The sequence below is a fragment of the Letharia columbiana genome, assembly GCF_014066305.1.
Source record: "Letharia columbiana isolate WasteWater2 chromosome Unknown Sc0000004_s0, whole genome shotgun sequence".
Taxonomy (NCBI): Eukaryota; Fungi; Ascomycota; class Lecanoromycetes; order Lecanorales; family Parmeliaceae; genus Letharia; species Letharia columbiana.
Genome location: NW_023501040.1, coordinates 1,224,839 through 1,248,435, shown reverse-complemented (window position 1 = coordinate 1,248,435; position 23,597 = coordinate 1,224,839). Strand labels below are relative to the sequence as shown.

Sequence of the window (23,597 nt, the reverse complement as noted above, 5' to 3'; positions counted from 1 at the left end):
CTATAATTGCTATTAGTATTTATCTATATATATTGGTTCGATCCCGGCTTGCTCGTAGCTGTGACGGTATAAGACAGTGAAGGTGAGGTGAGCTTTAAACTTCATGCCTAATAACAACTCTGCACGCTGCGATCTGGAACAGTGAAATAACTTACTGTGCAGTGTTCCAAGCTTAAAGGGCCTTGTTTCAACGCGATGCGGATGGAAACCTTTAGCATAAACGGAGTGGATATTTAAGAGCGGTGTTTGAATAACGGAGTGTTAAGATATAGATATTGATATCGACTTCACCCCGGCGTCAAAGCATAGATATCAACTTCACTCCGGCGTCAAAGCATGGATATCAACTTCACTCCGGCGTCAAAGCATAGACATCAACTTCACTCCGGCGTCAAAGCATTAACGCGTTAGCGCCGTCTCTCTAGCCGAGTACATCACTATCACAGGCTGTACTCAGTCCACTGGCACTTGTATTCAGTCAAGGGTGTTATCCCCAGACAACCCAATATCTTGAGGGATATATGCTTGAGATTAATCGATACCCAGGGTCTCCGGAAGACAGCCGTACGGTTGCCAGAATCACCACTTTCCTTGCTTGCTTTAGATGCATCGTCAATCATAGGGGGGTCTACCTGGAGACCATGACAGTTCACACCCAAGTAGCCCAAGACTCTGCAGTGTCGTTTGGCTATGCAATGTTCAAGCGGTTGCGAAGGAGATCTGCAAAGTCTATGAAACGCACACTCACTCAACCAGCAACCTTTGCCGCATGACCTGGCACAAGCCCAAGGCTTTTCGCCTCAGCGCTGACAACCTCCAGGATGTCACCATCAAGGTCCTTTGCCGCTTTCTTTGGCAACCATCCTAGCAATTTGCGAGCCCGAATGGCACGAAACCTTGAATTTGCTCCCCACAGTGCCGAGCCCCACCAAGCCAAATCATCCGCCTCTTTCTCGGAGATCGAAACAACTTCATCGGAGGGAAGGAAGCCTTGCTTGTGTGCAGCTTTCGCCACGGCCTTGGAGATGTGCCCCCAGATGTGCTCCCCATTCTCCGCGAAATAGTACCCTTCCTTCCCCCATGTAGCATTTCCGCCTCCTTCAACCGCAGCTTCAACAAGCTTGACATAACAATCGCTCAGGTCATGAACATGGACGTTCGGTCCTAGATTCTCCCCAACTCCAACTTGAAGACCCTTCTTTTTCTCGAGCATGGACCTCGCCAGCTCCGGAATTTGGTGGCTTCTTTGATTTCCGGGTCCTCTTCCAGGCCCATATATTGTAGGCGGACAGATGATCGCGGTCTTGACCTTGGGACCCTCTGCACTGATGACGTTCTTGTCATTCTTCCGATGGGGGGCATGGTCAGGCAGAGAGGTAACTTCCCCAATGCCTTCCCAATCATTGTAGATCTTGCTAGACGTTTCTCCGTAGATCTTACGGTCGATATCGGCGACGAAGAGGATCGCATTGCCGGACGTGTGGATGTAGAAGCCCGGGGTTTCTGCTGCACGGGCTGCAAGTCCTTTGGTGAGAGCGTTTACGGCGTTCTCGTTATCTGCATTGGCGCAATCTAGGCAATGAGAAACTATCAAAAAATGATCCAGCTCCGAGGGTAATACTAGTATACTGACGCACTGAGCACAATGTCCGCTTTCTTTGCCTCCTGCCCTAGTATATCTCCGTCATCCAAGGTTCCATAGACAAGCCTGGCTTTTACGTATTGGCTCGCCACCTGGGCACCTTTGTCGGAATTGCGGACCAGGCATGCTATTTCGTACTCGGGATGGGTCTGAACGAGAGCGTAAAGAGCATCCCCACCAATGTATCCTGTCGCACCAAGTCTGTCTGAGCATCAGTGGCAGGACAACGTAGGCTATACCAAAGATTAGAGCTTACAAGAAGATCTTGGGTGCCATTGCTATTGTTCTTCACATGCTATCGGGCCAGAACAGTCACAGCCCTCCTTTGGCGTTGTCACACGAGGTTTCCACCGAAGCTCTTAAAATACCTCAAATCCGGAAGAGAGAAACCCAAGGTATAAAGCGAGGATTCTTTCCCAGATTGCTGTGACGTAGTTATGCACCTTGCGCTCATGTCCCAAGAGCGAAGGGAGGACGTTACCGGTATGCGGGCAGCGGGCAGTGAGGCCTCTTTACGCGCTAGCGGCTAAGCCCGAGAGACGACGATCCGAGCAATGAATGCCAGTTCACAATGACTTATTGACCAGGCTAACACCCACCACTGAACACATCCTGCAAATGCAGACCACTTGGAACATTGAGGAAACAACATCTTGAAGCATCTCTAATTACAGTTGTTTTCATCCACGAAGCTGTACCTTTCAAAGGAGCTTCATCTCCAGCTTTTAACTTACTCGTTTGCAACATACCAATAGAGTCACTGTCAAAAAATAGCCCGCTCATGCTGACTGCCACAAAACAGTGTTACGCTGAACAGCCCGTGTGGGTCTAGGCCGGATGGCTCCTGGAGGTGGAGGGAAGAGGAAGAGGGGGGACAGGACTTACTCGAACGAGGGTAGAGAAGAAGGTTCGAGACCTTCACCTCATCGACCCGGCAACTTGACGCTAGGACAACAAAGCAACCAGCAGCAAGGTCAGCAGTCGCAAAATTATGGCAGAGATCAATATGACCAACGTGGTGGAGGCAGGAGAAGAGGAAGCAGAGGAGGGCGTGGAGGCGGACCTCAGCGCAGTCCCATGAACAGTCCGAACGCCATACCGCTACAGTCACGTGCGAACGGCACATCCCCAAGGCCTATGTCACCTTCTCTTCCACCGCCACAGCCCCCAGCGGAGCCAAAAGAGGAACCAGCACCGCAGCCTTTAGTGACGCAGGTCCCAGAACAGCAGCAAAGCAAACCTGCAATTTACTATTACGAATATGCTACCGAAGAAAGAATAAGAGCATGGGCAGATCACGGGAAGAAAGAGGTTCTGGATAGGGGTATTACAGCTCGTACCGCACAGGATGCCATGACTCTTGGCATCCTCTACCAGGAATTGGTCAGATCTGCTCTCGACGGACGGATAGATGCAGCGGAAGCTGGCTCCACGATCAAAGATATCATTAAGAAGGACGATAACACTGACACCTCTGATACCATGGCCGACGAATATCCTTTCGACGCAAGCTCGCTCTTCCTTGATTGTCTTTCGATCTTGACAGAGGCATCGCCTTCTATCGCGACACCATCATTAAAAGCACTTGTACTTGCTACTGGAATACCGGCCCAACAGATGCGTCGTGAATTGGATAGCACGCTTTTGGAGAACTTTGGTATGATACGCAACACTTTTGTCAGAGTCGGCATTCGGAATACAACCAACCTTCTCTACCGCCAGTCAAATTACAATCTACTTCGAGAGGAGACGGAGGGTTACTCAAAGCTAATGACTGAGCTTTTCACAACCAGTAGCAACGAGCTACCAACTAGCGAGGTCGTCGAGGAAACTTTCGAGCGAGTCAAGGGAATGATTGGAGCTTTTGATCTTGATGTGGGAAGAGTTCTCGACATCACACTCGATGTTTTTGCAGCGGTCCTGGTCAAGCAATACCGATTCTTTGTCAAGTATCTCCGAGCAAGCTCATGGTGGCCGCAAGAAAATATCTTCAAGTCACATCCTACCGGGCATTTCCTGAGTCCTCTGCCGAAGTGGGCGTTACCAGGTGCATCTGGGTGGGGATTGAGTGACGAAGAGAAAGAAGATGTGACTACGGCAAAGATCGAGCGAGACAAAGCTTTCTGGCAGAGAAGTAAGGAGGTTGGGATGGGTGCCTACTTCGAAATTGGTGGTCGAAGAGCAGAAGGATCAGCCCTTGCAGCCGCGGCCACCAACAGCAGCTCCGAGGACTCGTCTCAAGACGATGAAGATCGCAAGTGGATCGAAATCACAAATACTTTACCTCCTCCAGGTAATCAGGTCGCCGCTCAGGTGCTCGGATTCAAACTGCGTTTCTACAGCTCTACTGCACGTGATCCCAACGACGTACTCCCAGTCAACCTCATCTACCTGGCCGCCTTGCTGATCAAGGTCGGCTTTATCTCACTACGAGATCTATATCCTCACATCTGGCCAGCAGACCCAGCAATGGAAGATGTTAAGGAAGAGAAGATGAAGGAAAAGGCCGAGAAGGAGAAAACGAATCGCCCTGGGGGCGGCGCTACCAACGCGCTGATGGCCGCTGCACCACTCCCAGACGACTCCGTGGACGGCAAGATGAAAGAGGCTGCAAGACTCCGTGAAGTTGAAGTAGCTCGAAGAAACACCGCAAAAATTGACCTTACAGATGAGAGGTCAACACCAGCTGCGCAGCCAGAAGAAAAAGTCGAAGAACTTCCAGAGCCTTCTGAGCAAAAAGTCCAATTGTTGAAGAGCTTACTCTGTATTGGTGCTCTGCCCGAAGCTCTCTACATGCTTGGCCGCTTTCCATGGCTTCCAGACGCTTTTCCAGAACTTCCCGAACACATCCACCGCATACTCCATCACTCTCTCAGCAAAGTCTACGAGCCTTTACGGCCCCTCAAAGACCAAGCGGGCCTGCGAGAGCAGCAGAAAACACCAGACCCTGATCAAGCCGGAGTAGCAAAAGGTGAAGTTAAGCTCATTGACGCTCCTGCGCGCAAAACCATGCGCTGGGCGCAATTGGACAAAGAGGATACGAACGATGCAATTGATTACAAGTTCTATTGGGACGACTGGGCCGACAACGTCCCCGTATGTCAGACAGTCGATGATGTCTTCGTTCTTTGTTCCACCCTACTCAATTATACTGGAGTAAAGATCGGTCAAGATAGCTCGCTTCTAATTAAGCTAGCTCGGATTGGTAGTCATTCATTGGCCACTGACACCTCAGAATCGAACACGGCACGTTGGGTTGATTTGTCGAAACGACTGTTAGTGCCGGCTCTGTCTTTCACGAAATGCAATCCTGGGATAGTCAACGAAGTCTTCGAGCTCATTAAAAACTTCTCGACACCCACTCGATACAGCATATATGCAGAATGGTACCAAGGACAGACGTCACGATCGCCGGACATCAAGTCCGCCTTCGACCAGGCAAAAGCCGAGACGAAAGACGTTCTCAAGCGCATCAGCAAGACCACAATCAAACCCATGGCGCGAGCTCTAGCCAAGGTGGCGTATGCGTCACCTGGGATCGTCTTTTCTGTTGCCATTGCTCAACTTGAGTCCTACGAGAACATCGTTGATGCTGTGGTTGAATGCGCACGATACTTTACATATCTGGCATACGATGTGCTCACGTGGTCTCTCATGAGCGCTCTTGGAGGTACTGGAAGGAACAGGGTCCAGGCTGATGGCATGCTCACCAGCAAATGGTTGGCAGCATTGTCCTTATTTGCGGGCAAGGTCTTCAAGCGCTATTCTGTCATGAATCCTACACCGATCGTTCAATACGTCGCCGATCAACTCCGGAAAGGCAACTCGACAGACCTCATTATCCTTGAAGAGATTACCAAGTCCATGGCTGGCATTTTGTCCGACGCCAATCTCAATGACGCACAGGTCTGGGCAATGGCCGGCCGGGACCTTCTGCAAGCGCAGACCATATTGCAGCTGCATGATCGGCGGCACGAGTCGAAGACTACCGCGAAGCGACTGATGAAATCACTAACGGACTCGAGAATGGCTGGCCAGATCATAGTCTCCTTAGCCCAGGAACGGCAGACAGGTATATTCAAGATTGAAGAGCAAAATGCCCATCCTAAACTGCTAGGCAACCTTTTCGACCAGCTTCATCGAATAATTACTCAATACATAGAGCTTTTGAGAAGCAATATGTCCGTCAAAGAGTTCGACAATTACGTGCCCGGAGTCTCCGAGCTTGTGACTGCGTTCGGTATTGAGCCCAGCGTCGCTTTCTGGATCAGCCGACCAAGCATTGCTGCAGCAATCGCTGACTACGATGCCAAGCACGGAAAGCGAAACTCAGATGCTAAAAAGCCATCCATGAAAGAAATAAAGGAAGATGTGGCCAAGGCAGACGATGGAGCTCTAGGAGAAGAAACAGTCTCTGACGCAACCAAGGTTGCCGTAGAAGATCAAATGGAGGTGTCCGCAGCAACCGTGAATGGAGATTCGGACAAAGAAAATACTGATCTTGAGACGAAAGATGGGAATGACAGCACACCAGCAGTTGTCTCTTCACGTTTGGCCAAAGTGAACCCGATTCAACGGCCTTGGCATCCGATCCTCCAAGAACTCATAGAAGCCATCCGTCCGACCTTGCCCGAAAAGACCTGGGAAACCTTGAGTCTGCCATTCTATGTGACATTCTGGCAGCTATCGCTTCCAGACATGCATGTTCCGTTGCCCAGCTACAATGATGAAATCAACCGGCTGAAAAAGAAGGTGTTAGCCATCAGCAGCGACCGATCAGACATCAGCATACTCGGCACCCAGAGAAAGGATAAAGAAAAGAAAGCTTTGGGGGAATTGCAAGACCGCCTGCGAGATGAATCCGGCACCTGTGTACAAGTATATCAGCAAATGAGAATGCGCCTCCAAAAAGAAAAGGAACACTGGTTCGCTGGGCTTTGGGGCCAGTGGGACGCACTCAATGTTGCATTGATTGAACACTGCTTCTTCCCACGAATCGTGCTCTCACCAGTCGACGCCATGTATACCTTCAAGATGTTGAAATACCTGCATTCTTCAGGAACAACCAACTTCAGGACAATGGGTGTATACGATCAGTTCTTCAAAGAGAAGAGGCTGACGTCTATGATGTTCTTATGTACAGCCAAGGAGGCCGAGTGTGTGGGTCGCTTTTTCAATGAGATCCTACGAGATCTCAGTCGATGGCACGCGGAAAAGTCAACCTTTGAGAGAGAGGCTTTTGGCCCGAACAAGAATCTTCCAGGATTTTCGAAAAAGATGACAAACGATAAGGGGATCGTGTCTTTCTATGAATACGAAGAATTCCGCAGGGTACTCCTGAAGTGGCACCGAAATCTTAACGGCGCTTTGAAGACCTGCATAGGCAGTGGTGAGTACATGCACATTCGGAATGCGATCAACATTCTCAACAACGTTCATCAATACTTCCCAGCTGTAAACTGGATGGGCCAAAGTCAGCTCACCAGTATTGGGGAGTTGAGCAAGTCAGAAACTCGCGAAGACTTGAAAGTCGCGGCTACATCGTTGATTGGTGCCCTAAAGAGACGTGAGAAAGATTGGGTGCTCCCGCAAGCTTTCAACTTGGTACGTACTAGCTCTCTTGAACCTACACGAGTGGACCCTGACCAGGCGAAGACCGAAGGCGGCTCTGCAACCACCAACGGTGTCAGATCTACATCAGCGAAACCATCTACGCCGCATCCTGAGAGCGATACGGCTCGGACATTGAATCCCAAGGCTCCGGATTTCCAGCCAAGTCCACGCCCGGTGTAAGTCTCGACTCTGCTGTTAAATATTATCACAGATTGCTAATATAAAGATCTAGTGTGAACGGCGGGCCGAAGATGGTCAGGACAGCTTCTGGGAAGCTTGAAGTCGAAGACGGTGAGATCGAAGACGCGAAGATGACAGACAATCCAATCAACGAGGGTGAAAGTTCAGATGCCCAGCAGCTACCGAAGCCAGCGCCAGGGGAAATCCCCAAAGCGTCAGCCATTTCAGCGCCTCCTGCCGAGACATCGAAGCACTTAGATGTCTCACGGAAGGATTCTCCAGCCCCGAGTGCAAATCAAGCCTTACGATCATCTGCCAGTACGTCGTCAGCATCTACAAGACCGGGGATTAGACCAATGGCACCTTCTGCCCAATCTCCGGTCCCTAATCGGCCAGATTTGAGTCGCAATGCATCTTCCAATGCCACTAATGGGCCCCTTCAGCATGGTCTTCCCAACAAGCCCGAGGCAAACGTGTCAAGGTCTGGAGACAATCGCATGCTGCCACGGTCCGACGGGCGTGGGCTTGGGCTTCATGACCATGCACGAGAATCTCGCTTCCCTGAGCGGGGAGGAGCCGACAGGTCTAGAGACATACTGCGTGACCGAGGACCGGAGCGAACTGCTTCAGGATCCTACACCCAAAATCACGAGAGAGCAAATGAGCGGGCACCGCTACCTGACAGGGACCGTGTGGACCTACGTCATGGCAACGAAAAGGCGCCCCCTGCTCGAGCTGCTATTGACGACCGACACAATGGATCGCATGCGAGGGATACGAGACAGCTACCTCGCGATGATAGACTGGACCGACCTTCCAACGACCGGTTATTCAACGAACAGCAACATAATCGTCGAGACGCGGAGATCCCTACACAAAACATAAGAGACACGGCGATGCCACCACCACGGTCGAACATTCCTCAACATCCCGACAGAGCTGCTCTTATTCAGGGCAACCAGAATTCTAGCCGGGGATTACCCACCAGCAACCCTCAGGACCGCCGCTCTGAGACACCGAGACACGACAGCCACTCTCATCCTGGACGAAGCTCCCGAGGACCATCGCCAAAGCGAGACGATGATCGTCGTACCCCTAGAGATGACGGTCTCCGCGAAGAGCGACCACCAGTGGATGGGCGCCGTCCAATCGATGACCCTTCGCGCCTTGCTCAACCGCGATATGAGGAACCCCACGCTCCAACAGGGCCACGGACAGGCCGTCCACCAAGTGCTTTACCTGTGAATCCAACTGACCGATTCAGAGACTCATTGAAGGCGTCCACTCCGCTACCAGCAATAGACCCGACTCATGGACGTTTAAGCCATGATTCAAACCACAACGGTAGACAGTCTGAGTCACAATATGGAAGGCTCAATTCAAGCACCGACATACCATCTGGTCCAAGGTTGGCAAATGGAAATCATCCGCCTCCAAATCGGGGTGGTCGAAATGTCAGTGCGCCACAACCGCACCTCAACACTCAGCAACCCTTACTTGTCTCACAAAGCTCTACTCCCGCCGCTCCAGCACAGGACCGGCAGACGCCAAGTGGACCTTCGATGAGAGGGTCACCACGTAAGCCAGCTCCGTTTACCCAACCTATCTCAACATCATCAGCGCCTCCAACACCAGTGGCTCAGAGCCCAGAGACAGCTGGCATTCACCCCGACCGTCTAAAGGCTATCCAAGGTTCGGGCGCCGCTACTACAGAGAGTGCACCGGCAAACCGAGGGCCAAGGCAAGCTCCGCCGCCAATGGCAATGCCGGCGTCGGGCCCACCAAGAGGCCCAAATAATCATCTTGCCAGTCCTATTGCACAATCTCCGACTAACCGTGGTCCACCCACAGGCCCATCATTCCCGAATGATAGAAACAGAGACAAACGTTTTGCGGGTCTGCAAAACGTTCTCCAGCAAGTGGGATCACCAGCGGTACCCGAGAGGTCTGGTCAAGGAGCGACCATCCGTGGTAGAGGTGGTCGCGCCAATAATGTCAGCATGCCATCTCCAATCACGCCTGGTCCGCCTATCCAAAATCTGCCAAGACAGGATGGTCCTGCTCCTCGTGTCGACCTCTTTGCTGGAAGACCAAATGGCATGCCGAACCTACAGCAAAGTGAGGGAGATGCAGGCTACGAACGTGGAGGCAGGCGGGGAGGTGGGCGGGACGATGGAGACCGTCGATCTGGCAGACATCGGAGCCGTTCCCCCAAGGACAGAGTACCTGGAGCATCAGTACGCTCTCGCGAGGAGGAAACAATGTATGGTAGAGACGGAACAGGAGAGCGATCTAGGCCGGGTGACGCACAACCTGATAGAGACTTGAGAGGAGGCGTTGGACAAGCTGAGAAGAACGTCCGCGGTGGTGCTGGCCCTGAGAGGAGAGACTCGCGTGCCGATGAACCTCCGAGGGATACGAGAAGATCTGGCCGGGACGAAGGGCAGTATCGAGATCGGAGAGGAGAGCTTGATCAGAGAGATGGAGGTGACCGGAGAGATGGGAGGGATAGAAGAGACGGCGGTGGGAGCGGAAGAAAGCGCGGAAGAGGCGGCGATGAAGGCCAAGGGGACCGAGGCTTTGCAGATAACAAAAGGCCTCGAAGATGATCTGCTGGAGCAGCGGAGTATTCGCAACCATGTAACATCAGAGCATCATCGACAGCGAGGGGATTTTATTCTTCATTTCGACACTTGGACCGTCTCGGAAAGCCATTGCCTTGGTTCATTAGTGCCGCGGTAGAGGGTTCTGCAAGTGACTTGGCTGCACGTCTTACCAAATGCTCGGGATGGAGCAGAGTTTCTAGATGTAAAAATTTGGGAGTAGCGTTTGGCGGAGTTTGGAGCGATGTTGATCGTCAGAGCGCAAGGCGTTTCGAGTCAAGGATCAGGCTGGTTTGCGTGCGTGCGAGCCTGCCTACCGTATCTATTCCTACAGATCTGATGGATCATAAGAACAGCAATCATGCATATGATCTTGAGCTCGCGAGAATATGAGCAAGTAGAGAAAGCATCGTGGCACTATCTCCGCTTCCACACCATCAACTGTTCGTATCGAAGAGAGATTCACGACGCGTGTAGAGTACGATGTAGGTAGATCCTGGATCTTCAGTTCGAGACTTTTGCTCCTGGGCCACTGGATTGGTTTCGACCAATTAGTAGTGAGTTCGACAAAAGCACGGGCGACGGAAAGAGCAAGCGATAGAAGCGATCCAACGACGGGTTGAGCCTTCTTTTGCGCCTTCTAATATGCGATTGGTAGTGGTTGGTCCTTAGAGCACCAGTACTACCTCTTTAGTAGTGCTTAGTCCCTCTGTAGTATGTTGTTGGAAGTCCAAATTGCATTTTGCAACAACTGCGGAGGCACAGGGTTTTTTACGAGATGAGAAAGTCGTCCATCAATCGTCCTTCTCATCAACGACTTCACGAAAATATCACGACTTCTACTCCTTCACATGATAATACATACAATCCATATATATAATTGTCTTACTAAATCATTCGCGAACCGTTGAACGATCAAACTGACGCCGCAATCTATTCGTTGCAGCTTCGCCCGCCTTTCCCACTTCCAACTGCTGGGCATTGGAGGCACAGTGGCCACTCAACAATATTTCGGGCGGTTCGAGTCTGAATCCTTTCGACGCTTTTCTGCATAGTCACAGATCACAGCCATCATCATGGGGCTCACGAGTCGGAAGTTTTCCTTCTCTTCGCTGCGCATTGTAAGCAATTTTCAGCCCCAAAGTCCGCAGGAAGACCAAACCCAACCCCGCAGTCGTACCTGCGTGTATGCTGCAGCCACTTTATCGCGTCATCTGCTGCATTTCACCACATTCCCGAACAAGAACAGTAGCTAACAGACCCACAGAAGACTTCTACGCAAGCGGCAGAAGCACCCACAGATTATGACATAGATACATCCCCACCCTACAGCCCAACAGAGTCCGAGATGGAGCGGCCGAGCGTACAACCACACATGCTGATTGACTTGCGTCATGCATGTGCCATCATAGTAAACGAGACCAATCCTCCAGATCCAGATGAGGAGCCAGATCACCGAGAAACATTGAGGAAACACGAAGAGGAGCGCAAGGCCAGACATGCTGCTCAAGCTCGTCTCGCGAAACCACAAAAGATTGATGTCAAGTCACAACAGGCATCGGCAAATCGTGCTGAGCAACGTCTGAACGAGAAAGCGCAGAAGGCATATGCCCGCAAGGTGGAGACGGAGGCTAGGAAGGAGCTTGCGAGGAAAGTGGAATCTCGAATGGCTATGGGTCGAAAGGAGCAGTCTCAAATTCGGCAACCAGAAAATCGAGAGGAGCATCCCCGACAGGAAAAAGCTACAAAATATGAAACCCGCCGTCCTCGTGAGGATATCCCGTTGTTCGGACCGGAAGGCGCGGCTTCTTATACCAGTGCGATTCCCAAGACTGCAAGCTACGAGGCTCTGCACGGACAGCGGAGACCTTCGGAGACTGGAAGTGCCGCAAGAATCGAGTTCCTCCCACCAGTACATGCCACCATAGTCAACAACAGTCGACCCAAACCGCGAGAGGCTGTCGAGCCGCCCGAGCCAGTCAACACCGCAATATCTAACAACGTCAAGGGCAAGCAAAGAGAGTCTGATCTCATCGAACTATCACCGGTAGCCACAACTAGCAACTTCAAAGGCAAGCAAAAGGAGTTGGATGGGTCGAACGGGCCAACACATACAGCAATCTCCGAAGGCCTCAAGGCCACGCTGAAAAAGATGGAGCGACCCGTCCAGCCAACGCGCACAATGTCGAACAGTACCAATTCAAAGCAGAAGGAAATTGAATCTTTAATGGATCGAATTGATCCAAAACCACCCCAAATCTTAACAACCAGCAATCCTCGAAGAAAACAGAAAGAGGTGGAAGACCCTGCACTCAACCACATCCGTGATAGTCTCCACTTCCGGCCCAAAACCTCGGCTGCTGCTTGTATAGACTACAGTGGTGCATCAGGCGAATCAAGCAAGTCGACCTCCCGCTCGTATACAGACTACGACAACAAATTTCCACGCCCAACTTCGACTGCAGCGACTTCAGCGGCCCTCACACCTGGCGACGATAAAAAAGCCCCCTCATTCGACTACAACAGGCGTCCATCGTATGGTTCGTCTCATCATAGACGACCGTCCGACGAATCTCACCAGAGCGAAGAAAGCGAACAAGCTAAGCTCTGGAGACGAAAGAAGCTTCTGATTCAGCAGGCCGAGGACAGGTACAACAACAGCGGACGTGCAGCCAGACCAGGCAGCCGCGCATCCAAGAGGTCAAGGTCCAAACTTTCTATGAGGGAAGACAGCGACTCGGAATACGAACGGCCTTTGAGCAGGGCCAGCAGCATAGGGAGCAGTATAGCCTCCGGAATCAGCAACTACATCAGACCTCGCGCAAGCCAAGACAGTATGCGTTCTGGGTTTTCCAATGCTTCCGGTCTGTCGCGATCGGGTAGCCGAAGTAGCAGCGTTGGCCGACGCGGCAGTTGGTGGAAAGGAAGTGGCCTGCGAAGGAAGGGCAGCTGGAGCTCCTTTCGTAGCGCAAGGCCTGAGGAAGAAGAGCCAAGGAAGCTTAAGAAGAACGGCGGACCCAATCTCAACAGACCGTTGCCTGCGTTGCCTGGTCTGGATCAATACAAAGAGGCTAAGACGCACATTGGACAGCTTATGAAGTCCGGCGGCCGTGGGCGCAAGGCGAAGAGAGAGCAAGAGGTGTCAGGGGCGAACCCATACGCTCGGGACCAAACGCGTGGCCATGTGAAGAAAGATTCGATCTCCGCGCCAATCGTCTCCAATGATGGCATAGAGCGCACTTTACACCGCTACCGTGGCGCGTCCGTCGAACATCTACGTGGCCCTGGGAACCTCTCCCAGCAGCCTTCTATCAATAATATGCGATCAGGATCTCCTTACATGAGCTCCCTGTCCCAGACACGGCAGGAGAACCCTTTCGGCCGACCAGAATCTCCCCCTTCTCGGTCTTATACACGGCACGAAGATCCTAGCCCCTCTTACCTTAAACGGCCAGATTCACCTCTCCAAAGGAACCCCACAAGACCAGACGACCCCTACTCGCGCTCTCAAAGTCGACAACAGGGACAGTCCCCATACGACGACGTTCGCTATGAAAGCTGTGAGGAAACCATGAAGAAGGCCGCCAGACCTCGTGCAGGCTCCAATCAGACCGGCTCGTCGAGGAGCAAGTTGCAGAAGCAGCCGCCGCCTATGATTCGCGGTCCAAGCTACCAAAAAGAAGTTGAAACGGGTATCTATCCGAGGCCTATGGAGGTGAACAGGGATGCCAATATGTATGCGAATGTTTTGAACACGCCTGGTGTGACGGTCCTGGAAAGTCCGAACAAAGGAAAGAAGATGGAAGAGGGAGGGGAGTGGGAAAGAAAGGGCGGTGCGAAGGGGAGGTTGGGAAGGATGTTTGGCAGGAAAGAGAGTGCTGGCAGGATGGTAACTGCTAATTGATGAGTTCGTGGATGGTTTGAGCATGATTTTGAGGATATGTTGGAGATGCTATTGGAGACGACGCTGGGAGTGGCGCTGACATGATGTTCGATACCTTTTTGGAGGCTTCCGCCATTTTGCATACGATACTAGGCGTCTTGGTCGGCTTTCTGCTGCTCTACTTGGGTAATGCTTGGTCTGCGTCTAACATTTTGGAAAAGAGGGAGGCGTATTGGGCATATTGTTGGGGAGCGGCTCATCATGATGCATCTATACATCTATACCACTATACCACCTCTTATAGGAGCTCGCTATTTATTGAATGTATATTGCACTAACAGTGATTGTTCATACAATTCATGCACCTTTTCGCTTCTTGGATATAAATACATTATTGAACACGAATCTCAGCGGCTCAGTTCCAACTCCAACATGTCATGATTGCAAAGCCTTCGCTTAAACTTCGCTTATTCCCCCCACAACAGAATTAAAATAGAAAGAACGAAAGCTGTTCATGCTTTAAAAACTGTCGCAAGGTATTAAACAACGTCGCCGGTAAAAACCTTGACTAGTTGGCCCACTTTGACCCAACCTGACATTTAGACTTCCTTAGGCCTAGCGTTAGGGCTTGAGATTCCAGCTTTTGTTCCCCGCCACTCCGCAGCGGAGACCCCCCCACATCAACAATATCCATATGCCGCCGGCAGCTCTGACATCTTTCTAGCCACCTAGGACAGCCATGCCACCAATTCCCCCACTCTTCACACTTCCAATCCAGCCCAATGGGCGGATAACATGGTATGCACTTCCTCATCCATTTCTTTCATCCAAAGTCATGAATGCCGAGGTCAGTCTGGGAGCGAAACATTCTTCCAGCTGCCACTCCGCCCTCAGAATACCTCACCTAGCTCAGCCCGAAGCGCAAGAAAGGCGAGGCTGACTTTCTATCGATAACCACAGCACGCAACCCTCCCCCCGCATCTATCTCCTAACCTTCGAATCCCCCCCCGACAACCGCCTAACCCCCTCCTTCTGCAGCTCATTTCTGCTCGCGCTCGATATACTGGACCACCGCTTTCCGAAAGGGGTGGTAGTGACGACGTCGGGCATACAGAAATTTTATAGCAATGGGTTGGATTATGAGAGTGCGGTGAAGGAAGGGGCGAGGTTCTGGGGTGGGAGTTTGTATCCGCTTTGGAGGCGGCTGTTGACGTACGTCCATTTTCCATACCGAGCAGAAGCAGTATCTGTGTACGAGAGCCACGCGACTAACCTTTGTTCGCCGTTGGTATGGGATAGATACCCAATGCCAACCCTAGCCCTCCTCCCTGGCCACGCTTTCGCAGCCGGCTTCATGACAGCGATGATGCACGACTACCGGCTCATGAATCCGCACCGGGGCTTTCTGTGTCTCAATGAGCTCGATTTCGGTGCGCCGTTGAAATCGCCCATGGCGTCCATCTTCAGACAGAAGGTGCCCAGTCCGAATACGTTTCGAACCATGATTCTGGAGTCGAAGAGGTATGGGGCGTTGGAGGGACTGAAAGAGGGGTTGGTGGATGGTCTTGGGGCAATGGAAGAAGTGGTGGTGTTTGTGAGGGAGATGGGGTTGCTTGATAGGGGGAAGACGGGGGTGTATGGGAGGTTAAAAATGGAGATGTGGGGTGAGACGGTGGGGTTGTTGGATAATGTCGAAGAGGGGGAGAGGAGAGGAGAAAGGGAGATGGAGGACTATTCAAGACGGCAGGAAGAGGAGAAGAGGAGGGTTGAAGATTGGGAACGAAGAAATTCGGATGGGAGGTCGAAGTTGTAAGCTGGGGCTTGCTGGGTGTGGTCTTTGCTTTGGGGTGTCATGACGGTGGAGTGGCGGACTATACACGAAATCAACGCCAGGGACCAGAGCTTACGGATGAATCAGAACGGGACTTCTTTTTGATCGGGCATCGATGCCACATAGACGTTGATGGTCCGAAATATGTTCAACATTCTCACCGTCATACTCTACCTACAAGTACAATCAGAGATTCGCTATTCGAAATGCGCGCGACCGACACAATCCAGCAGAATGATGGCAACATCATATGCATCACGAAAGACGACATCCCAAGGCCTCGGTGATTGATAATCACCGTCTCACTCTCACCGTCTCCATTGTACAAGATTACTGTATCTACTTCAAAGTACAAGTATGATCTCGAGTCAGATATTAGCAATCAATTCCGAACATTCGTCACTCCTTTTTCTTTTCCTTGAAGCACTAAAGTATTAATAGTCCCTCACTGTTTTCGACACAAGATAGTGACACAAATACTGATAATAATACCCTTGGCATCTGACATCCTTTCTACTGACACCTGAGGCACCCTTACAACACAATCACCCATCATATTATAATTCTTTCACTGACCAATCCATCCCATACTACACTCACCCATCGCTCTCCAGTCCCATGGCCTCATCCTTTTCATCCCTGAAAACGAAGACGTCCATTCTCTCCCCAGCCATCCTCGCTCAATCGCCCAGTCTTCCCGCTGTGGTCAAACTCTTAAACTACTCCTACAATCAATCCCACATCAATGGCCACAACAGCCGTCTCCTCCCTCCGGATCCAACGACGCGCTTACAATCTCTGACCCAACTCTCTTCCGAACTAGAGCCCGATGGTTTTACTCTCCTCATGTTCTCTTCGCAAATTTCGCAGGAACGAGGATATTGAAGGTCTCATGACCAACCGCGCGAATGGGATGACACTAATAGCGACCGTGAGCGCAAAACCGTACGTACCTACGAAGCCGGAAGGAATGGGGCAAAGGGCCCATTTGCTTTTCAAGCGACCGCCTCCCGATGCCAGCAAGCCTGAAACGAACAGCCAAAGGGGGAAGAGCGGCGACGATGATGAGGAGAGATGGCCCAAATGGGAGATCCTAGCCAACGCGGTGCATCCGAGCTTGCAAGGTCGCGGTCTAGCCTCCGCACTGCTGGAACAGGTAATAGGGGAGATCAAATCACGCGCGTCTTCCTCCACATCATCCACGCCTCCCGCACAGCATCACCGGAATAGCGTCAACGGCGACGGCGACCCAGAAACCGAAAACACTCGCGAAGAGGCTGTAGGGAAAGGCAAAGTCATGCTGATGCTCTCAACGATGCTCGAGATCAACGAATCGTACTATCTCAAACGTGGGTTCGTAACTACGGCAGTAAGGAGATTTGAACCGGGGACGATGGGTAGCAGAGATGGGTTCAGCGTTGCGGAGATGATGCGGTGGGTTGATTTGTGATGGCAAGAGTGGGAAAAGGGAGTGGGTATCTTTTGGGGGTACTTTGAGGGGGGAAGGGTGGGAAAACGGCCTGGCTATCCATCTACCTCTTGACACTTCCCAAGGTAGTTGTCGAAGAGGGTAGTCAGAATCCCACAGGGCCGCCCTGTGATCCGGGATGGAACCGGGTTGGGGAGACAGGAGCAAGATCATCCAGATAGGGAGGAGGAGGAAGATGGGGGAACGGTCCGGCGGATGCTCAGAGCCCAGTGTTGGTGGATCCGGAGCAAGGACCGCATGATGGGGAATCGCAGGATGAAGGCTCGATCGCGCGGGACGGAGCTTGCCCCTGTGGGTCTCCCGAAGGGAGTACAAGAAGTGCTGCGGGATGGGTGAGGAGTCGAAAGGAGGGAGTTCTGGTTGGCAATGGGCTAGCCTTGGGCGAGACGCTTTGTCACGAGATCCCATTCAAGCGACGGTACGAAATGCATTGGCCGGAGAACGAGGTTCAAGGGAAATGATTGGCTCCTCACCTCATGGCTTTTGATTCAATCTCTTACATATTTATTGGGCGTTGTACGCAAGGACTGCACTTGAGTTTACTCCAAGGCGGCACGGTTGCCTCATCATCAAGAGTCTATCGTTTTCGCATCCTTGATTCACCCACTGAAAATCTGAATCTTCATGTCCCACGCCTCTGACTTGTCCAGGATGTAGATATCGGCGCCACTCCATCTCTCTCCCTCAAAGTATCCATCTATGTATCTTCCCTAAAGCCAGAGTCCTCGTCGAACAATGTGCGGTATCATATCCGACATCATCAAAAGGAGCCTTGCAAGGACAGAGTGACAGCCAACACGCTTTCCTATATGGACACCCAGCGCCGAGCCGAGTAGAACAGTCGCTGCCAAGGGAGTACATCTCCCCACTCTTCCTTCTTGCCGTCCGGGACCCAGCTTGCGAACGATCGCTCCGGGTGCGGCATGATCGCCAGGACTCTGACTCTTGTCAACAAATGCTTCTTGCACCACACAGTGGACATGAGTGTGCTCACCTTCCATCGCTAGAGCTGATCCCTGCAATACCTAACGGACTGCCGTTCGGGTTTTCCGGATATTTCTCCGTAGGTCCGAGGGTGTTGTTGTCTACGTATCTTATTGCCACCCTCCCACTAGCCACCAGTTTCTGCGCAGACGAGGGAGCTTTGAAGCTTGAGCGGCCTTCTCGGTGGGCTACCACGATGGGAAGCGCGCTGTTGTGCATGCCGTGCAGAAAGACGTTAGGCGCGGTGTCAGAGTCCGTGATCTTGACCATGCACGCTCTTGCCTCGTATTGCTCGGAGATATTCGTCTCGAAGGTGGGCCAGCCTTCTGCGCCGGGAATGATGCTTTGGAGCCGAGAGAGGAATTGGCATCCGTTACAGACTCCCAGAGTGAAAGTATTCTTGCGTTCGAAGAAGGCTCGGAATTCTTCGCGGACCTTGGGGTTGAGCAGGACGGTAGAAGCCCAGCCACGGCCCGCGCCTAAAACATCGCCTTTGAAGTCTCAGTAGTCATCCTAAGGCGTATTCGTGGAGTCATAGATCGAGCTTAAGGGGTGCAAATTAGAAAAAGTAGAGACACGTATAGTACCGTAAGAAAAACCGCCGCATGCAGCCAGGCCCACAAAATTGTTGGATAACGCGATCTTGCCGGAGATGAGATCGGTCATGTGCACGTCAATCGCGGTGAAGCCAGCCTAGGGAAAAGAAGAGTCAGGATTGTGTGTACAAGAGGCAAGGCGTTGGTAAGAAAGCAGTCGCTCCCAAGGATGGACCTACGGTCATGAAGGCAAAGGCCATTTCAGATTGCCCGTTAGTCCCTTGCTCGCGGAGAATAGCGACTCTTGGCTTGCTGTTCAACGAGAAAATGTTGGGCAATTTGCTAGTGAAAGGTAGGATATTATCCTTGGGGTTGAAAGTCAGGTTGTAGGAAAGTCCAGCACTAGATGAGTCGAGTATTTTGTTGAACTCCTCGTCCGCACAAGCTGGGTTGTCACGGAGGCGTTGCATTCGATGCGACGTTGCCGACCATGTCTGCTGAAGCAATGTGCGACTCTGTCGGTACACGAGTTGAGAACCGTGGTAGATGGTGAGGTCTTGCTGGGAAGCAGGAGCCACGCGGCCAATCTTCTTAATCAGGTTTGATGGTGGTCCACATGTTGCGAAGCATCTATGGAAATGAATCTCGTCACGCTTGCGGACTTGAAAGACGGCTCCCAGCTCTTCATTGAAGAGAGAACTTAGGACATGGGCAGTGTCGGTTTTTTGGCAAACAGCATCAACCATTAGGCTGACTCCGCAGTGCCCGGCAAACATCATTTCGACGACCGTAGTGAAGAGTCCTAATGATTTCGGAGTCAGCATTTCCTATTTAAGAAGCGAGTTTGGAGTCATGGAATATGTCTTCAGGGTATGAGCTTGTCTGAGGACTTGGAGTTGGGCTGAAAGAGGTGATAGTGGACTCCGAATACACGTACCGCCATCACTTCGATCGTGGTATGCAAGGACGACACCAGCTTCGTGAAGCTGTTCTATGGCGTCGAAGTAGTCCTTGAGCAACTGGACGTTACGGACATCGGGCGCCTCGTTCCCCACCTGACCGAAGACCTGTGCCAATGCGGAACCACCAAGACATTGTCGTGATTCGGCCAGATCGACCAGAAGCAAGATCGTCTCGCCAATATCCTGCTCTTCAGGACGTCGCAGAGTTGGCGTCCAATGGCGAGTGTTCTTCACGGGAGAAAAGGCCGAGATGACCAAGGATAAGGGTGCCGTGACCTTTATTTCCTCTTGCGAGTGCTTATCTTTCCAAGACATCGACATACTCGTGGAGTCTTTGCCGACAGGCACACTAATACCCAATTCAGGACAAAGCTGCATGCCAATCGCCTCAACAGCGTCGTAAAGAGCGGCAGCTTCACCGGGATGTCTAGCAGCGGCCATCCAATTTGCCGAAAGACTCACTCGTTCAAGAAGAACGTCTGCTGCAGCGATGTTCATAAGACTTTCTGCTACTGCCATACGTGCCGACGCAGCTGGAGATATCAGTGCCAGTATGGGTCTCTCTGGAGAAGAAGACCTCGAGGTCAGCAATGTCTCGCGACTCAGCACCAGGTGCCAGATGACGAAAGACGCCGCGGTGTTTACGTACCGCCCATCGCCATCGCCTCCCCAGTAATCATTCCAAGCTTCAGGGAAGTCGCTGTTATCCCAACATCGGCCACAGGGACTTGGAAAGGCCCAACCATCTAGGCAGATTTCGAGATCAGCTCTGCTTATTAGAGGCAGAATATATTTTCTTTGCCCCCAAAATATATTGTATGACTCGATTGGAATACCAAACAGAAAGAATCAGCTCCTGAATGTACGTACCTGATCTCGGACAACGAGGCCTGATACAGATCTTCAAGTGTTCGGAGTTAGCCATTCTTCTTCGAGGTGGAAATGGAGTCCCAAGACAAGATGCGTGAGTATGATACTTTTGGAACAAATTTCAGGGCTCTCATCGGGATACGAACTAGGCAGAGACTGCTCGGAAAGGTAGACGTACCGGTCTCCTATCGTAATCAGGAAAGACTTCGACCCTACCGAGGGTAAATTTAGCACTCTCTGAATGGCTACTTCGAGGAAGCCGCTTTCCATCTTGGGTAGGTAGGTCGCTAGGCTGCTGTCGAACGATGGTAGCGAGAGACTTTCGAGATTCCACGACGCGAGACAGCTTCGGCGGCTTGCCGAAAAGTGTCTCCATGGGAAGGTTGATTGGTTCTTTATGTTCACTCGATTCTCGATCAGTTAAAAGGAGTCTGTTCTCTCTTCCTCCTTTTTTGCCGTCAGTCTTCCCCACGACCGAGTAGCCTGTTCGAGATTTTCGATGTTAGCATCGTTTTTTCGAAACAGATGTTGCAGTATTGAGAGGTGTTCTGAGAGTAGAGCGAGACTCAAAGGAATCAAACAACTCCGGCGACATGTCATGCAGTCTGAACTTGGGTACGGACTGGGGAGGGGTTATCCTGAAGGTACTCACTGCATCTTTCACGGAGGGCAATTGCCTTAAATGCGTTGATACTCGCCGGAGAAATTGCTATTACATATCGTTCTTGAGCTTCGCAGCACCTGTTGAGTAGTGGTAAGCAGGAGTCAATTTGTGGGATGATCTGCCTTGAACAATCACCATATTTCCAGCGGACTCAAGCCACGGTCCGCATTATCAACCTCTCTCAGTTCCATCTTTGCACCCAACCGCGAGTCGTGCACCAGCTCTGGAATACCATTTGATAGCCCTCCAGCTCCTATGTCATGTATGAAGAGTATAGGATTTTCTGAACCCATGGCTACACAGGAATTGATGACTTCTTGTGCCCTCCTCTGTACCTCTGCATTTCCACGTTGCACACTGGCGAAGTCCAAATCTGCAGAGCCTTCAGCTGAGGTCTGAGAGCTTGCGGCCCCACCTCCAAGGCCTATTAGCATTGCGGGTCCCCCTAGCACGATAATAAATGACCCCGGTTGGACAATTGAGGCGTCTTTGAGAGCATGCAATGGCCGTACCGTTCCCAAACCTCCAGCGAGCATTACTGGCTTATGATACCTAAGCTATAGCGTCAGCGGTTATCTCTTTTCGACTCAGGAAATTCACGCCTAGAACACACTCACCCCCTAAGTTCTTCACTTCCGTCGATTAGTGGGATTTGGGCAAGAAACGTTCGAAAGTAACCTGTGATACATGGACGACCGAACTCGTTATTAAATGAGGCACCGCCGATCGGACCTGGTGTGATCAGTAATGCAAATAAAGGTCTAGAAGGTGGAAGTACCCTCAAGCATTATGTCGAGACCGCTGGCAATATGGCCAGGTCTTGAGACGTCTTCTAACTCCCAAGGCTGTTGGAAACCTGGGATTAGGAGGTTTGATACATTGTAGCCAGTCAGTCCAGCCTTTGGGCGGGAACCCCTACCCACGGCTCCTTCATCGCGGATTTCCCCACCCGCGCCTGTTGCGGCCCCAGCAAATGGTGATATTGCACTTGGATGATTGTGGGTCTCGGCCTTTATAACATAGTACACACGCTCGTTTATCTGTGTCCACTCCTTCGACTCGTTTAGCGGGGCAAAAAAGGTCGCATTCTGGTCTTCCTGCGCCTCGAGTACGGCCTTCAAGTATTTCGGAGTTAGCAAGTCTTCTTCAAGATATCTCTGGGTTGTATCAGACGTCTAGGGGGCGTTTGTTCCCACAATACATCTTGAGAATCGGCCTTAAGGACTGAAAGGGGAGGATATTTCAGAAAGGACGACTTACTGCGTTATCACTATAGGCACTGACCACGTATGTAGGGGATTTTTGGTTGGTATTACGAATCATAGAGAAGAGAGAGAAATCCTTCTTAACGCCATCAATCGTCCATGAAGCGTTGAACTGCTTGTGCCTACAATGTTCTGAGGATTCAGCATGCTTTTCCAATTACAGCATATTCCAGGAATACCTGAATTGATCTGAGCAAACATATAGAGCTCCACATCAAAGGGAGACCTCCCTAATCCGCCGTCGCCTGTGAATTTGGAGACCAGATATTCAATTTCTGAGTCGTCAAGCGCCAGCCCCATAGTCCTGTTGACCTCCCGGAGAGTTCCGTGAGGATCGCGGCCTTCAACGAAGAGATCAATGACCTTCTGCATTTATTTGAGTAAAGTAAGCAACTGGATGGATTTGGGGATGGAGGTAGATTTGCAAGACACAGCTCAAGAGGTGCTCCGGAAGTTACGTACGGCGGGAGCAGGAGTATGTTCTCCAAACATTGTTTCGAGATCTGGCATATTTGTGCTCAGATCTTGCGTCATCGTGTCATGCAACTCTTTCTTAGCTTTTGAAACATCAAATTCTACGTCCGATGAGATCTTGAAAATCGTCCCCCTCTCGATCCGCTTGACGACGCTCCCGAAACCGCAGACTTCGGCGATAGATGTCGCTTTGGAGGACCATGGAGATATAGTGCCCTTTCTCGGATGTACAAACCATGTAGTAGTATCAACCCCGTCCTCGTCTTCTTCGAGATACTCATCGCCATAAGTGAGCATTTCGATGAGATCATTTTGATTGTAGTCTTTAGTAACGTCACCGCCGTGTAGTGCCACGAAGTGAACCCATCGAGCGCGGACATCATTGACATGAAGCTGGCTAGCAAGAGCTCTTCTCCGGAAGTCGGACAGGGCACTGGAGCCTAGGCAAGTGATATAGGACATTTTAACAATAATAATCGGAATGGATGTCTAGATGATCAATATCTTGGGACGGCTTATGCTAGGGATGCGGCCGTGAACATATTCTGTGGATGTCATGGAACTCTGGAACTTGGCCTTTCATGATTATGTCTGAGACTAG

At 51.3% G+C, this 23,597-nt stretch overlaps 6 protein-coding genes across 6 annotated transcripts; 4 read left to right on the top strand and 2 right to left on the bottom strand.

Annotated features, from left to right (window-relative positions):
- Positions 1-748: 748 nt before the first annotated feature.
- On the bottom strand, positions 749-1,918 carry HO173_002361 (uncharacterized protein; the record flags this gene model as incomplete). The annotated part of the gene is made up of 3 exons (XM_037304295.1): positions 749-1,572; positions 1,638-1,843; positions 1,899-1,918. The coding sequence occupies 3 exons, from the start codon at positions 1,916-1,918 to the stop codon at positions 749-751; spliced, it is 1,050 nt and encodes a 349-aa protein (XP_037169090.1).
- A 561-nt stretch (positions 1,919-2,479) lies between these two features.
- HO173_002360 (uncharacterized protein) lies at positions 2,480-10,044 on the top strand (the record flags this gene model as incomplete). Its single annotated transcript, XM_037304294.1, has 2 exons — positions 2,480-7,431; positions 7,488-10,044. The coding sequence occupies 2 exons, from the start codon at positions 2,480-2,482 to the stop codon at positions 10,042-10,044; spliced, it is 7,509 nt and encodes a 2,502-aa protein (XP_037169089.1).
- A 1,070-nt stretch (positions 10,045-11,114) lies between these two features.
- Positions 11,115-13,942, top strand: HO173_002359 (uncharacterized protein; the record flags this gene model as incomplete). The annotated part of the gene is made up of 2 exons (XM_037304293.1): positions 11,115-11,159; positions 11,306-13,942. The coding sequence occupies 2 exons, from the start codon at positions 11,115-11,117 to the stop codon at positions 13,940-13,942; spliced, it is 2,682 nt and encodes an 893-aa protein (XP_037169088.1).
- A 718-nt stretch (positions 13,943-14,660) lies between these two features.
- HO173_002358 (uncharacterized protein) lies at positions 14,661-15,734 on the top strand (the record flags this gene model as incomplete). The annotated part of the gene is made up of 3 exons (XM_037304292.1): positions 14,661-14,719; positions 14,882-15,133; positions 15,221-15,734. 3 exons carry the CDS (start codon positions 14,661-14,663, stop codon positions 15,732-15,734), a joined length of 825 nt encoding a protein of 274 aa, XP_037169087.1.
- Positions 15,735-16,581: 847 nt separating this feature from the next.
- Positions 16,582-17,202, top strand: HO173_002357 (uncharacterized protein; the record flags this gene model as incomplete). The annotated part of the gene is made up of 1 exon (XM_037304291.1): positions 16,582-17,202. One exon carries the CDS (start codon positions 16,582-16,584, stop codon positions 17,200-17,202), a length of 621 nt encoding a protein of 206 aa, XP_037169086.1.
- Positions 17,203-18,046: 844 nt separating this feature from the next.
- Positions 18,047-23,458, bottom strand: HO173_002356 (uncharacterized protein; the record flags this gene model as incomplete). The annotated part of the gene is made up of 14 exons (XM_037304290.1): positions 18,047-18,179; positions 18,236-18,716; positions 18,813-18,918; positions 19,001-19,563; positions 19,699-20,286; positions 20,373-20,469; positions 20,772-21,076; positions 21,246-21,334; positions 21,393-21,809; positions 21,875-21,989; positions 22,036-22,372; positions 22,518-22,654; positions 22,702-22,888; positions 22,985-23,458. The coding sequence occupies 14 exons, from the start codon at positions 23,456-23,458 to the stop codon at positions 18,047-18,049; spliced, it is 4,029 nt and encodes a 1,342-aa protein (XP_037169085.1).
- Between the last annotated feature and the right edge of the window lie 139 nt (positions 23,459-23,597).